Source organism: Lampetra fluviatilis, chromosome 20 (genome assembly GCF_964198595.1).
Source record: "Lampetra fluviatilis chromosome 20, kcLamFluv1.1, whole genome shotgun sequence".
NCBI lineage: Eukaryota > Metazoa > Chordata > Hyperoartia > Petromyzontiformes > Petromyzontidae > Lampetra > Lampetra fluviatilis.
This window is the reverse complement of record NC_136294.1, coordinates 9,555,571-9,570,838: the sequence shown is the minus strand read 5'-3', so window position 1 is coordinate 9,570,838 and position 15,268 is coordinate 9,555,571. Positions and strand designations below refer to the sequence as shown.

General features: G+C 48.9%; 1 protein-coding gene across 3 annotated transcripts in view; it reads left to right on the top strand.

The window, feature by feature from the left end:
• MVB12B (multivesicular body subunit 12B) overlaps positions 1-15,268 on the top strand; it is a 101,843-nt gene that overhangs the window by 28,434 nt on the left and 58,141 nt on the right. For all 3 annotated transcript variants that reach the window (XM_078865584.1, XM_078865586.1, XM_078865583.1), the window contains exons 5-6: positions 1,954-2,083; positions 3,024-3,155. In XM_078865584.1, coding sequence (XP_078721710.1) covers positions 1,954-2,083; positions 3,024-3,155 — 262 coding nt within the window. The remainder of the gene's footprint in view (positions 1-1,953; positions 2,084-3,023; positions 3,156-15,268) is intronic.

The window sequence follows — 15,268 nt, the reverse complement described above, 5'->3', positions numbered from 1 at the left end:
AAATCTGAGCAGCCAATCCCATCCGGGAATGGGGACTTTGAATGACAAGAACATCACAATCGGGGTGTGGTTCTCTCACACCCTGCTGCTCACAGATATGTTTATTGCTTGACAGTAAACCTGGCGTTTGTAATTTTGAGAGTTTGAACGTGGCGGCTTGAAGTAAAAAACCAAATCACATGCGATGGATTTTATTTATCCGAGCATTTGTGACCGGGCCGAGACCCATCAACTCATTACCGCTGAGCACCCGGCTTAATAGTGGGCTTCCAAAAAACCCAGATTCTAACGCAGAAACTCAGCGGTTCCAACCATGGTCCCAGTGACCCCTCAGGCCACCAAGCCACACCTCTCCTCGCACAGTGTGTTTTCTTTTTTGCGAACGACACACTCACACACACGCCTGGCAACAGTGGTAGCAGTGAATCGTGGCCCGCGTATGACATTGGCGATTTTTTCGGTCGAGTTCGTTTGTGAACTCCCACACAAATCCTCAGTGGGCAGTTATGTCAGACCCCTTAAATGAAAATTTCCCTGAAAAGACACTGATTTAAATAGGAGCTAAGGGGGGCATTTTGTACTTCAGTTGTTTTATGAAGCTGACCCCAGCAGTCTACTTGCTGACAGGCTTCTACTTTTCGACAAAATATATAATCAGACAATATGTCTTCCTCATGTATCTATCTCTCCATATGAAAAAATAAATGTATTTCTTACACAACCCATCAGCTGCATGGCCTTCTGGGAGTATTTCATTTCAGTTAACCCGAACTCTGGGCCGGTTTTGACATGCAGTTTCTTATCGGCAGAGTCAGGCTTGCTTGATGATACACTACGTCAAAACCGGTACAGAGGGTGCTTGTCTGGAAATAATTCTGCCGAAATTATGGACTCCCGGAAGGCTGTGACGGCTGATGAGTTGTGCAAGAAATCCGTTTTGTTTCTTTTAACGCGCAGAGACGGATTTATAAAAGAGACAAAATGGTCTGCTTATTTAGATTTTTGTATCCTCTGCGGTGACGCCCGCGTGATTATTTTGAGCCCCTCGACAAGGTCACGCGCTCTGCACGCGACGGCGCGGCCCACGCACCGCCACCTGTGCTGTTGACGCGACGGCCCCACGCGCGCTCGCGTCGCTGTGCCCTTGACTATATCGCGGACCCTAACTGTGGAAAGATGAATGTGTTTACTCTCACCCGTCGCAAACGTCGGCTCACGTCCGGTACTTAGACAGTGTATACTCTAGCCGATGGCCTCGGTGGGCCGCTACCGTAGGCTTGTTTGTGATGGTTTTTTCTTCCACCTTTGCGTGCGTCACACCAGATTACGGGAAATATTCAAACGGACGTCAGCGTTTCATCGTTGTTGGTAAATGGCTGTCGTGAAATGCACATCGCCCAGCTTATATGTCACCGGGTGTTTTTTTTTACTCAAGGTGTCTTTTTTTTTCTTCCAACTTTGGCGGTCGGCGCATTTCCACGTGCACGTCATCTGCCAGCGGCGCTTAGTTTAAGCGGGTGGTGACGTGGAATGGAAAAACGAGCCACCGGTTGAAATTCCACGTTCCTACAGTCATCCCATAGGACAACCGTTGTTGACAGTGTTAATAATTTAATCGGCTCCAAGGAAATGATGGGCTTATTTGATCCAGAACCGGGAGTTGAACTTGTCAGAGTGTGTCTGCTTGAATTAACATTGGGGCGTGCACTCATTTATCCTGGCAGTTGCTAAGGCCTCTTCTAGGTCAACTCGGCCTGAAACGAGTGCCTGGTGCAGTGTGTCGACACGAACGCGGGAGAGACTAAGGCGGCTGTACTCGGTCACTACCCCCCCCCCCTGCCGAGCGCGAGAGGCGCTTGCTCGCAGCGCTCGCCCCAACTGTGTGTGTTAGAGACTACACGGAGGACCTTTGTCTTAGTGCATCTCTGTATCTGTGCGTGTGGCACCGCGCAGAGGAGCCTGCGCTGCAGAAGAAGCGCCTGTGCGTGAAGCTGATCCCGCGCGACTCCACGGAGGTCGCCGTCTGCGACGTCAAGGTCAACGGGCGGGCGCGCCAGCCCCCGCCGCACTACACCTTCATCGGGTACGGGGGGCACGGGGCACGGGGTGCCGGCTGGGCACACTCGCGCTATCCGCCGCTCCGTACGCGAGTTGGCTGGCTGTACAGAGTGGGTTCGTCGGGGTTGCACCGACTGCTTTGAGATTTATTATATCGTTTGCGAACATTAAAGAAACCCAACTTGTTTTCCAATGACACTGTGTACAATCGGCGGCGTTTCGAGCAATGGCCCTTGTTTGGAACAGGAGTAACCTACATATGCCAATACAAAATAATGGTTCACCAGAATATATTGTTGTAATTTAATGCGTATCGGGCCTCATGTTGCCGTCACCAACTGTTAGCCACGCACTCTTAGGCCTCTCTCTGTTTGTGATATGAGATGGGGCCATTGCCGTGAAACATCGCCTATTCTATTCTTTTCGTTTTAAGGCCCCGCAGTGTTATTGACGAACGTGTTGAGGTTTTTTGTTATTTGTGCTTTTGCATCATTGCCAACGCAGCATCACCAAGTCATGTGCATTTGGAAATGTTGAGTACGACAGAGCTGTGGGCGAGAAAATAGCCTGCTGAACCAGATTTCACAGAACTACTTCCAATGTCCCATCAAGTGACGTTTATTATCCACATACTAAGGGACGCACTTTCAAACCCTGCTATGGAGAGAAATTATTACCTTATCGCATTGATATTTTAGTTGGAAATTAGCCTAATTATAACTCGATGGTTTTTTGTGCTCTCATTCGGTACGTATACTTAGAACTAAATGTGGTTGGGTACGTGTCAGTGTGATGAGTACCTTGTGCGGTGTGTAAACAGCACCACTGGGGAGACAAATGCAGTCGGGTGTGGTGCTGGCCACCCACCCCCTCGCGTACCGTGCCAGCCTTCGTGAGCAGCACCTACCCCGAAAGTATGTTAAGGCTATACGGGGGATCTTTGTCTTTGATACCTTTTTTTGCAGGGAGCTGAACAGCATGGGGCTGTGGTTCAAGCTAGGCAGGGTTCCCAAGTCTCCCTTCCGCATGGTCAGGGGGCCCAGCGCCCCCCAGCTGCCAACCCCAACGCCCTCCCCCAGACCCAAGATGCCCCCAAGGTACGTGACTCTCAACTGCCCCCTCATTCACTTGCCACCTCTGTCGGGATGGAGGGCCTCAAATTCAGTGCTTTGGGGAGTTGTGCTTGGTGGATCGTATAGGCACCGGGCCAGCAGAGCTGTGACGACGGTGGTCGGTGAATCTGTGCGGTAGTGCGGTTGTTTACGATCTGCTGTCCGCGGGCCTCTTGGTGCTCCTCCGCAAGGCCGCACGCGGGAAGTGGTCCGCGGAACTGTTGCAGATGGTTTTAAGTTTTGTTGCACAAAAAACACCATCTGACCTTTTTGACTTGCACGGCGGTCTGCAGATATTTGTTGAGGATGGGCAGTGGCTCTGTGGGTGCATAGAGTTTGGAGAACCTCTGCCGATGCCTTTTGAATGGGTTTACAGTGACTTCCAGTTCCGCAAGTGGGGTTGGGGGGTTGGGGGGGTGTAGAGGGTAAGGGGTGGGGGGTTTCTGGCCACTCCACGTTCCCTTCCACAGAAATAAATAAACTAGGTGAGAAATTGACGCGTCTCAAGCAACTTGGCTCCCAGCTTGTTTGTCAATCCGCTTCTGGACGAAGGCCTCCCCAAGCCGCCGCCATCTCTCTTATGATTTTGCGTGTAACAATCCACCCCGCACTTGCACACAAACTAATTTCGTCGCTCCATCTCTCCAGTGGACTTCATCTCGGACGTGTTCGATTTTGTGGCTGTCACTCTGTTATTGTTCTTGACCCTTCAGCCATCAACCCTTTTGGTGACATATCCTGCCCCCAAGGGCACTTAACTTTTATAAATAGTTTCAATGAATCAGAATATGTATTTATACTGGAGGAATCCGATGAGCTATAAAGCTCTTTATCACAGGTGCCCAGTAGGGGCAGGTAAGAACGTTACAACAACAAACAATACAATTGTAGTGCAAAGTACAAGAAAGATAAACAAATCACCCAAATACATACACAGTGCATCGTGCCTGTGGTGTTTTGATATTTGCTAATTGTTGCATCAAAGCACGTCTATGCTATTCGTTTGTTTGTGAGAAGCTTCTAAGGCCGTACGGATAATTAGACCTGACCCCAAAAGCTGCCCCCCCCCTCCCCGTTCCAAATATTTATTCTAATAAACGACTTGGGTTCGTTAAATAAATAACCCGGCGCCCACGTCTTCTTATACGGCGGCGAGCAGCTGGCTGTGACGAACGCGGATTCCCGGGGCAGATCGCAGCGTCTCCTCCGCCTAATTTAAACTAGCCCTGTGTGCAGCCGCCATCTGGCAGCAAAGACCACTTAATGCCTGCACCTTTGGTACTCGCGGCGCGCGCAGGCGCGGCTCTGTTTGGGCGCACGACTGCGGCGCGGCGCAATTAGCGCGCGATCCAAAAACATGCAGGGGCCTTGGTGGAACGCGCGCGGCAGGCAAAGGGGAACTTTTAGATCTTTAGTGGCGGGTCTCGCGCGCGAGCGCTCAAAAATTACGCTTCTCCTCGGAGTTCTTTGCTCAGCTCCGCCGCTTTTACGGAGCGGCGGAAAGAGGCGATGGGGGGTGGGTGGTGCGTTTGCGGGCGACACCGTTAAACGTCACTGTGGGCAAACCTGGGAACCATCGTGGGATTGAACTACACTTGCCAAATATAATAGCGTCTGTCGTGTTTGTACGGGTGGGAGCGCTAGACGCAGCGGTTAGCGCGCACTGCGTTGCGTACGCGGTGACGCGAGTTCGATTCTCGGTCACGGATTCTGTCAGTGGCAGTGATATTTGAACCTCTCTTGCCCCCCCACCCCCCCCATCATTCCATGCGAAGCAACATTGTCCTTCCCCCGCACCTCCGATTAGCATGGTTGTCTTTGTATGGTGCGAAAGAAGTGCTACATACATAGATACAACGTGTTGGAGTCTGATCAAACACAACCCCCCCGTGACTGATGTGGCTCGGGTGGGGCTTTTATCAGCAGTGGATTGACAAAGGGTTGTACACCCACACACGTGCACAGTATTTGTGTACTCTATTACTGTATAATTTGCACATCCCCAATGAAATCAGCAACAGCAGCAGGAGATGTCGGGAAGACAGGGGTTACAGATCTGTAAATGATAATTACTATAACACAGCGGATTTCAGACTTCTTCACAATTTTACCCACTTTAGTGTGATTTCACTGCCCCGTTTGACCAACTCCATGCAGCTGGTGAAAATCCCATCGCTGGGTCATCATCTTAACCTTGAAATTCAACAAACCAGCCTGGTCTCCACGCATAGTGGGCGATCTCACCACACAAACATTATTATATGGCTAGAACATACTAAATGTGTTGCCACATGGGCAACCCAAAACTCAAAGTTATTTTCACACCTTGTAAGTTAGCTAATGCTCTTCTACGTCAACACACTGTTAGAGAGGCGTAGCTTTGCCCGACAGACTCTTGCGGGTAGGATTGGCGGAGATGGTGGTGGGGGGGCGTGGTTGATTGGGCATGGTGGGCGTACGGGGAGGTGAAGCGACGATGCAAAGTGGGGGGCATGCGCACGCACGGTTTGAAAATTGCTTTGCAGTGAAAGCAGTTTATAAATAACCGCTGTATGTGCGAGAAGCAATTAGGGTAATTGCGGCGTGCTGGGACGGTGCGGTGGCAGCCGTCGTATGTTTGCGCGCGTGGCTTCGTGGTCACGCGAGGGAAGGGCTCTGAGATTTCCAGGGAGAGAAGACGCCTCGCTCCGAAACTCGGGAAGCGTGTGCTGGTTGCCAGATTAAAAGGCTGTGCGGGAAAAAAAATGATTGCGCGATGGCCCAATCCAGCGCCTCTTGCGTCTTCGTTATATCCACACCACCACGCATCCTGGTCACGGGAGATGGGCATCATCATGGCCAGCCATGATCAGTCCACTGCTGGCTGAAGGCCTCTTCCCCAAGCCATCACCATCTCTTGTGGTCCCCGAGTTAGAGACATCTCATTGACTGTTAACAAAAAGTAAGTTTGCATGGGCAGCAGGTGTCACTAGAAGGGTGATTAACGCCTTAAGCAGAAACGGGAGGATTTCTCCGCAAATCTGGTTGTCGCCTGGTGAAGCTAGTTGTAACTACTGGCGAAACACCGTACTCAGATTGTAAATGTTGTGGGTTTACACTCCTCCAACACAACACACCGGTGTGCTGTACTAGTAACGAATTGGCATGCTTGATTTAGTAACAATACTTTCTAATTGGCTGTGTCGGGTGGTGGCCGGTTTAACGACACATTTATATTTACGCGATGTAACCCACAAAAAAAACCGATATTATGGTCTTAAGCAGTAATTGGCAAGAGCGGGGTCTGATGGCTGGGAAATGGCATAGGTGGCAAGCTTTGGTGGATCACAGGTTTAGGCTGCGAGGTGGCCAGGAGGTGTCAGTACACAGCAGATTGATTCTTGAAGCTATCTGTGTGAAGATTTGAGTGAATATCTCCTCGTATGTGTGGATTCTCTGCAGGGACTCCAGTTTCCTCCCGCATGCAGAGCCCTCATTATTGGAATTGGCCGAACATCCCAGTGCAGAAACCTCCTGAAAAAAACGTATCTTGAGGCTCAGGCTTGCCCCCGGGTAAAAAAAGGACACTTATTATTATTACTACAAATGTAACCCTGCTTCTGTTCACCCGTTAATATTGATTCTTAAGCTTATTATGCACGCATTGAAATGGCGTATTGAAGATTGAGTGTTTTTCAGTTTGTTTCCATTGCATGTAATGACTTCACCTGATCTCTCCAGCCACTAGCGGCAGCTGCATTCGCCACGATGTAAATGAAATGGCAACAATTCTTTGGACGGAATTGCGGCGATGAATCGAGAAGGGGAGGGAAGATCGTTACACCCAGAGCTCTTGTGAGGTCACCGAGACAGGGAATTGGAGTGGCACCCAGAGGTCGTGGCCGAGCACGGAAGCCAGACTCTGTGGTTGAACAGATTGTGAGGGACAGACCTTGGGGGTCAGACCTTGGGGGTCGGGTGTGAACTCCCCCACAACAGCTGTGAGATCTGGCAGAAGATAAGGGGGAAATGTGGCGAGGTGTGCAGTGGCACGAATGGCATTCAAGTTGATTTTGTTGAGCCAGGCGAGATCTCACGAGACCAGCAGGACTCTTCATTTGCAAGTGTGACCTGGGTCCTTTAAATTACAAAAGCATACCAAATATGGTCAAAAGTACACCAATGAAGCAAAGATGATCATGGTGAACTCCTCTTGAGTCCACACCTTGGCTTCCTCCTGCTCGAGTCTCAACCCGATCTCTTTATCAGCGAGTTTATTTTGCCGACTCGCTGTTACTCGTGAACAATTTCTGTGCAGAGTAATTCATTCTGCTTTGGAGGATTTTGGCGTTTGTTCTAATGAGGCTCTGTCAGTGACAAGATGGCTCGCTGGTGAAAGGTACTTCCAACTCGGAGCATGCAGGACATGACTTTATAAAATTCGCCTTTTGTCTCGTGGCTCCACTAAGTGTCTCGATTTGGGGGCCGCATTTCGATTCGAGAATCGAACCTCTTTTTGCCATCGTAATGTATCGAAGCGCCTCTCTCTAGTGGCCGCAGGGTTGACATAAAATGATTGGGGAGCACGTGTGTGAATGGAGAGCAGTTGATCCGCTACATTCGCGATTCAATGCATTTATCGTGAGCGCAGGAATCCGTTTTTAAATGGGGGTATTTATGCACTTTTATAAGTAATCTCAAAATTTAAAAAAATACTCGATAAAAATTATTGCATGCTAGGAAGATGAGGGCCATTGCTTGAAACGTCGCCTGTTATATGTTTTCCTGTTTAGGCCACACACGCCGTGTTATTGATGAACGTGTTGAGTTCTTTCTGTTAATTGTGCACCACATGCCAATGTAGCAGCAGCAAGCAGGCAAGCAATCGTCAGATCATGTTGTCAGAATGAGCAGGGTCGCGCAGTTATGTTGATGTACATCGCGTAAGTGTAAAGCGCTCTGAAAATGAATAAAAACCAATGTTTGTAACAACCTGAGTTACATTGTTTTACTGTAGCATGCACTTCAAAGAGATTTATCATATTTTTTATGGGTTGACAGATTTATTTCCCCCGCCCCCTAGTGTCAAGTGAAGGTCGTGGCAGGACTTTACACCACTTTGGCTAATGAGACAGTGACCGCCGATGTGAACGCTCGCTCATTAAAATCAAGTGACGGCTTAGAAGTGGTGCGGCATGATCCGGCGAGAGATTAAAGCGCGAGTTCACAGACAAGTAAATCACAAATCAATGTTCACGTTAAATATCCGTTCACTCACTCACTCGCTCACACGAGCGTGCTTTGGCACTCGCAAAAAAGTTATTGTTGGTGAAATTTGATTAAATGTTAATTTGTAGGCAGCAGAATGGCCTCTCTGATGCAACTCGATACAATCAAAACTGGCCCAGGGGTTATTTTTGTTTGAACAACATGAATTAAATGTGATTTCCTTTTCAGCGATGAAACGCAATCGTTCTACCTTTGTAGATATTAATTAAATAGCAAGAACATTCAACACATGGTGCCTTCTTCTTAGCACATCAAATGTTACGTGCTATGAAGAAGGACCTTTACCTGAAACGTCACACGTAGTGTTATTGACGAACGTGTTGAGGTTTTGTTATTATTTGTGCCCTGCTGCCTTGCTGCCTTTGTAGCAGCACCAAACAATTTAGGAAATAAAAAAATATTTGTAATCCACTTTACGCTCGGGCAAAGCGTAATTATTCCTGCGTTCGGATACTGGACTGCAGTACAATTATTTTTCAAAAGGATATTTCAGAAGCGAAAGGTGTGCCTTGGGCAGGACACGTCTCCAGATTGGGGCGGTGGCCGGTGGTCAAGCCCAGCGTCGGGGTGACAGCCAAAGGAGGGAGGGAATGTTCACGAGGGGTCCCTCCACCGTGGAGATCCACAGCCTGAGCACAAGAAAGCGGCGGAGACGGCTTTGTGGAGGGGGGGGGGACTTAGACGTCGTCTCCATCCAGCAGTGGATAGATCGTGGCTGTACATTATTTTTAGGATAAATGCCCTCACCCCCCCCTCGCCCCCACGGTCGGCGCCCGTCCCCGTCACACGGCCGGCCGTACCGCTGTGCCAGTTTTGGTGGAAGGGGTGGGGGGGCTGCCGATGTTGGTTAATGGCAGATTAATTACCCTAATAATGTCCCCTCGCCGGAGCCCGGGAGCCGTAGCTCGCTTGCCGGCCTGATGAGCGAGACAGGCCGACCACCCGCATACAGATTAGCTTCATCTAAAGGTTGCTCTGCGGGAAGTACCGTCAGGGACCCCAGCACACTCCCCCCCCCTCCCCTCGCCATGTCTGTCCCCTTCCTGCCAATTAACTGTTTGTGTCATCGGTCGTTGTCGGTGGGTTTTGTGATTTTAGTTGTAATGACAAAAAATTAAAATAATAATTCACTGCCTTTTGTCAAGCCGCTGAATGAAGCCCTCCCCCCCCCACGCCTTGTCAGTCATGGAGATTGTTTGAGTGTCCTTCACCACGCCGGCAAGCGCTGCGTTGGTGAAGGAGGGAGGCAGCCCGGGCTGGTTCGGATTCATCACACACCAGTGATGTTAGCCGTGGTCAGGAGTCGAACTCGGCTCCCCTGGGTTCGTAGTGCATTGAGCTGCCCACTGCGCGCCGCTGCTTCACATATAAATAATTAACTCCCCTCTCTTGTTGCATATAAAACGTTGCGATAAAGGGAGTTGGTAAAGCATGATATTCCAGCAAATGTTTTAGCTCGTGTGTCAGCCTGAATGTGTGTTTGTGTGTGCGTGCAAACACGCTTGTGTGTGTGTGTGTGCGTGCAAACACGCGTGTATTTGTGATGTCACGGCCGCGTGGTGGCAAGTGGCAGTGATGGCAGGTCATAAGATCACTGTGCAGCGCACACTACATCCTAAAGCACACAATGTTGGTCCAATTCGTGGCCGTCTGGCCGTGATGCACAGCGCCCGGTGCCCATGTGGCAATGCGAGATCTGTCCTGAGCCCCCGCTAACATGGCTAGTCGCCTGGTGGTAATTGGCGATTGCTTTCTGAATCTGGCTTGGGCTTCCCCTAGATTGACTTGGACTCGAACATTGGCACTTGTAAATCAACATTCGAGCAAAATAATGCTTGTTGCAGAATTTCCAATGCACTGACATTTAATATATCCATACCGTCGCCTGTTTCAATGTGTGCCTTAAATCGGATGGCGGTGGGTAACCCCACCCCCCCCCCCCCCGTTGCTGCTATGACCTGCAGGGACTTGTGGGTATGTTCCATGATTTCACGCAACCTGACTAGAGTCCAACTTTTGCACCTGGGTGTACGTTTGGGCCTCCTGCACGGGGTTGTTGGTCGGAATTCAAAAGTGGCCGGGCGGTACTTGGGTACAAAATTTCCCCCGCACGCCAAAGGGGACCAACTTTCTTTGACGTTGCCTGCTGGTTGCTTCGACTTAAATTGGCAAGTCGAGAGGTTTGCCCGGGCGCTGTTAACTCGGCCGATCATTACCGTGGACAAACCTATTACACCACGGTTGCGAGATGTTAGCTATCTCGCTTGGTATACAGGAGGAGGTCGTGTGCTTGATCCCGACCCTGTGACATCTGTTGTTAATTTGGGGTTTGCATGTGTCTCTCCCCTTGGTCGCGTGGAATTTTCTATGGCTCCTTCGGGTTTTCTCTGCACATTTAGAAACACGTGTTTAGAGTATTTGGCTGCTGTAAATTCCCACGTGATAAGTCACTTCGTTGAGCTATCATTTGTGGCCAGGTCTCTTCTGAAAAATAAGCTAATAGTTCAGTGGGCCTTACCTGCTCAATATATAATAGTTTAGTTTAACTCTTTAGTTCTTTTGGTAAAGTCACGTAGAAAGAAAAAGAAAAAAACTATTTAATAATATAAAAATAAATTAAATAATATAAAATAGTGTTCTATTATATTCTTAGATCTTTTGGTAAAGTCACATAATAAAATTCTCACTGAGAATTTTATGATGTTATATTTTTATTATTTTATTATTTCCCTTCTACGTGACTTTACCGAAAGATCCAAGAATATGAATCCCTGCAGTCACGACAGCTTTAAATCGAAAAGTGTTCTATTATTTAATTACATTTTCTTTCTACGTGACTTTACCGAAAGAACCAAAGAGTAATTCCTGCAGTCACGAAAGTTTAGTTTTAAATAGTTTTCCCAGCCAGACACTCCCATATTTGTGTTCATGTTCTCCCGTGTTACCATGTTGTCAGCAACAGCGGTGACAGGGATGTGGCACGCACACGTCCGTTGGTGCCCCCCCCATTGCCGTACATTCTCACCTCCTAGCTCTCTCCTCCTTTCTCAGAGGGCATTCCGATGGATCGATTGACAAGCGCGGTTGCAGCAGATTTTCAAATTTTCCGAGAGTGGGTGGGGGGGGGGTGAGAGACGGATTGGCCCGCCGCGAGTAGCCGATGCGCGTCTGTCTTTATCGTATCGATACCTCCGCTGCCCAGACCACCTCGCTCCACCGGCGTTCCACTCTCCGAGGCTTTTGATTTACGCTCGCCAAAGCGACGATGCGGTAGCAGCTCGCGAGCCGCGCGGGAATTTACTGCCGACCTCCCCCCGTGCGCGTCTTCCAACTCCCGCGCCACGGGGCTCTGCCGCGGGTTTTGTTTTTCTCCCCTTTGCGTTGCTGTGTTCGTTGATGTTGTTGCCTTTTGTTGAAGCAAGTTTTTGGTCGTTGTGTATACAATGTTGTTTATATGCGCCCTTTATCGGTTTGTGGTGGCTTGCTACAAGCACGCACTGAGCCGTAATGATATTCATAAATATTAATCATGAGCCTAATTAACTTCCGGCCAGGTGGTGTAGTGGTTATAGGGCGCTTGAGTTAACAATATGCACGTTGCAAGTTCAAATCTCGGTCGTGGTTTGACTCAACCTATCATCCCCCCCCCCCCCCCGGGGTAGAAATAACTAGGACCACTTTGTGGCTTGTCATTAGCATTACCCCGATGAAGAACTGGGCCCTTAACAGTGAATGGAGTGGAATTTTCCGTTGCCGGCGCAAGACCGCCAGCGGGAATGAGTGCCACACGTAGCTCCTTCGCGCCACTTTGACGTTGGCTTCACAGCCCTTAACGAGGGTGCACGTGGCCCAGGCCAGTGGTTTCGGGGCCCTCGGACCGCGGTGAGGAAACCCACAGAAAAAGGCTGTGAGGTTTCACTCGCCGCGCTTGGCGAAAGACGTTGTGCCTGCAACCGTTCCACGGGACCACGTCGCATGCCCTTCCAAACTACCAGTGGTACCCAGGTTACCGCTTGGGAACCACTGACCTCAGCCGTACATGAACTCCGAAGTGTTATTTTGAGTTTATATGCAAAGGGAATGATGATCATTTTGAATGCGCTCTTTCAGAAATTGTAGAAATACAGTAAAACCTTGGATTGCGAGTAACTTGGTTTGCGAGTGTTTTGCAAGACGAGCACATTTTTTACGTAAATATTAATTTGATAAACGAGCGAGGTCTTGCAATACGAGTAGTACGTGTATACGCTTTGTCAGCCGAGCGTCACGTGATCACAACTGATATACGAGTGCTTCGGATTACAAACACGTTTCTGGAACGAATTATGCTCGCAATCCAAGGTTTTACTCTATACGTTTTACAAGTATATATTTGTTTGCATTGCATGTAGTGTTAGTGTTTATTTTTTTGTATTATCGTTTCATTTGGTTTCCATATTTTCTTCTTGTGCTTCTGCTATTGTTTCTTTGCACTCTATTAACTATCCCTTTGTCAAGTAAATAAAAAATGTTGTTACATGATTTGTGCCTTTCTGGCACAAATCTGCACTTTGCTAAAGACAATGAGTTTATTTTAACATTGATATTTTACATTTCTACAGCGATCAGATATACCTGACTTTCTAGGGCACTTTAAACTAAATATTCATCAATGGAAATATGTTCTTACGCTGACGATACAATAACAATGAAACTGCACACGTAAATACTTGAGAATGTATGACCTTTGTAATTTACAGACTAACGTTAACGCATCGACTGACTAACAGAGAACTCTACACGCTACAAACGAGAAGGAATGGACGAGTAACTTCACTAACGAAACCCGTGAATCGGGAAGAAAAAAAACCCATTTGATTCCCTAATCAAATCTCGACCTTGAATCGTAAGGACTAATTTAACCATCGGGGAAAATAATCGTCACTTGTCGGCTGGACTGAGCTCGTTGAGCGAGAATCGCCGATCGTGCCAGCGTCCTTACGAGGCTGCTCACAGCCAGCGGTGAGAATATCCATCCAAGGGTATTGCAACTTACGCTGGCACGGCCGATTTTTGTTTTTGGTTCTCTCAAAGAGTAAACACGCGAGCACTGTTTTGATTAATGCGTGCAGATGTCGATGCGGGCAGGACACACCATCTATTTCGCCGTTCCTGCCTTTTCTGCAGTTTAAACTCTGTGGGTAATTATAGGCAGATGGTCTGGAGTTTTGCGCTGCAGCCTTGCTGGAAGGTCAGGATGTCGTTGAGCCGCCGCCGTGATGCACAGCCTAGGTGCGCGTGATTGAATGCCGGTTCATCCAATCCCTTGGTTGATGCCTATGGATTGCTGCTCATTTGTTTTGGTTTTGGACACTTGTATACGTTCGCGTTTGTCTTTGTGTGCGTGTGCACCTCGCGTAGAGGAGCGTTGGCGTTGCGGCCCAGCGACGCGAGTTCGATTCCCGCTCGCGGCCAACACCGGTGACGATTATCTGAACCGGTTCCGGGCCTCCCCTAAGTGGACTCGGCCTCAAATGAGTACCTGGTGCGGTGTGTAAACATCGCCGCTTTAGAGACAAAGGCCGCCGAGCATGGTGGTGGCCACCGACCTCCTCGTGTGTCGTGGCGGCCGTCATAGGTGCTCGCTAACAGCACTTGCCCCAACAGTCTGTTAGGGCTATATGGGGTATCTTTGTCTGTTTGCGCACCTCGCATGGCACAAGTGCCGTGGAGACGCCACCGCCACTTAGTTACACACCCAGGGGCCTGGCTGCGATTCCAAGGCATAGCGAATATTGGTGGACAGTCTGAACCTTGAGCCAGTCCAGGGCCTACCTCTAGGTTTGCTCAGCCTTAAGTGAGTACCTGGTGTGATGTGTAAACATAGGCACTGGTGAGTCCAGGGTGGCCGGGCGTGGTGCCGACTACACCATCCCCTTCATAGGTACTCGCTCGCAGCACGAAGGCTAAAAGGGGGATTATTTGTCTTTTTGTGCAATGGGAGTGGTGGTGCTGTGGTTCGTAGACTGCGCTGCGTATAATCGGCGCCTGCCGCTGTACGTGCTCTTAAAGTAAACCTGCACCGATTCGCTCCCTGGTGACTCGCCAAACCACCGCGACTCCGGTTGTGATTAAGTTATTTATTTTCTTGCAGCGTCTCGTTTGCATTGCTTCTCGTTTGTAGAGTCACATTCACACCGTTATTCTACGACTTTCGTGAGCGTACGATTTGAACACGATTAACATCCAATTTGCGTACACTGTAGTCAACGATTCTGGTACGATTCGGTGTCTGTTATCCTAAGCATGGGAATTAATTTAAATCTCATAGATACATCGGTACATGTTGTACCAGGTGTCGGTCATGGGGGTCGTTCGACTATACTTCATCACGCTGGTGAGCGTGGTTTTGATAAAGTTGCGGGGCCCTGGACCGATTCAGATATCACTGGCCACTCATAATAGCCATGGCCGAGAATCGGATTCGAGTCGCGACGTTTATCGCTGCAATGTACTCATCACTGCGCCACCCGTCCTGAGTAAATAAAGAACCGCCTTTGCGACCAATGTTATTCATAATAAAGGTTTTTTGGATGAGACCGCGTGAATATAAAGGTTTGTCACGTGTTACAAAGCGTGCTAATTAGTTACTACTTCAGCACATCGGTGTGATGGCGAGTAAACCCACGACATTTACAATCGAGTACGGCGTTTCGCTATTCATTACAACCGGCTTCATCAAAAGACCGGAAGCAGGAAGACTTCTTCACAATTCTGGCAAATCGCCTGATGAAGATGTTTGTAATCACCAGCTAAACGTCGTTCTCGGTTGTAAATGTCGTGGGTTTACT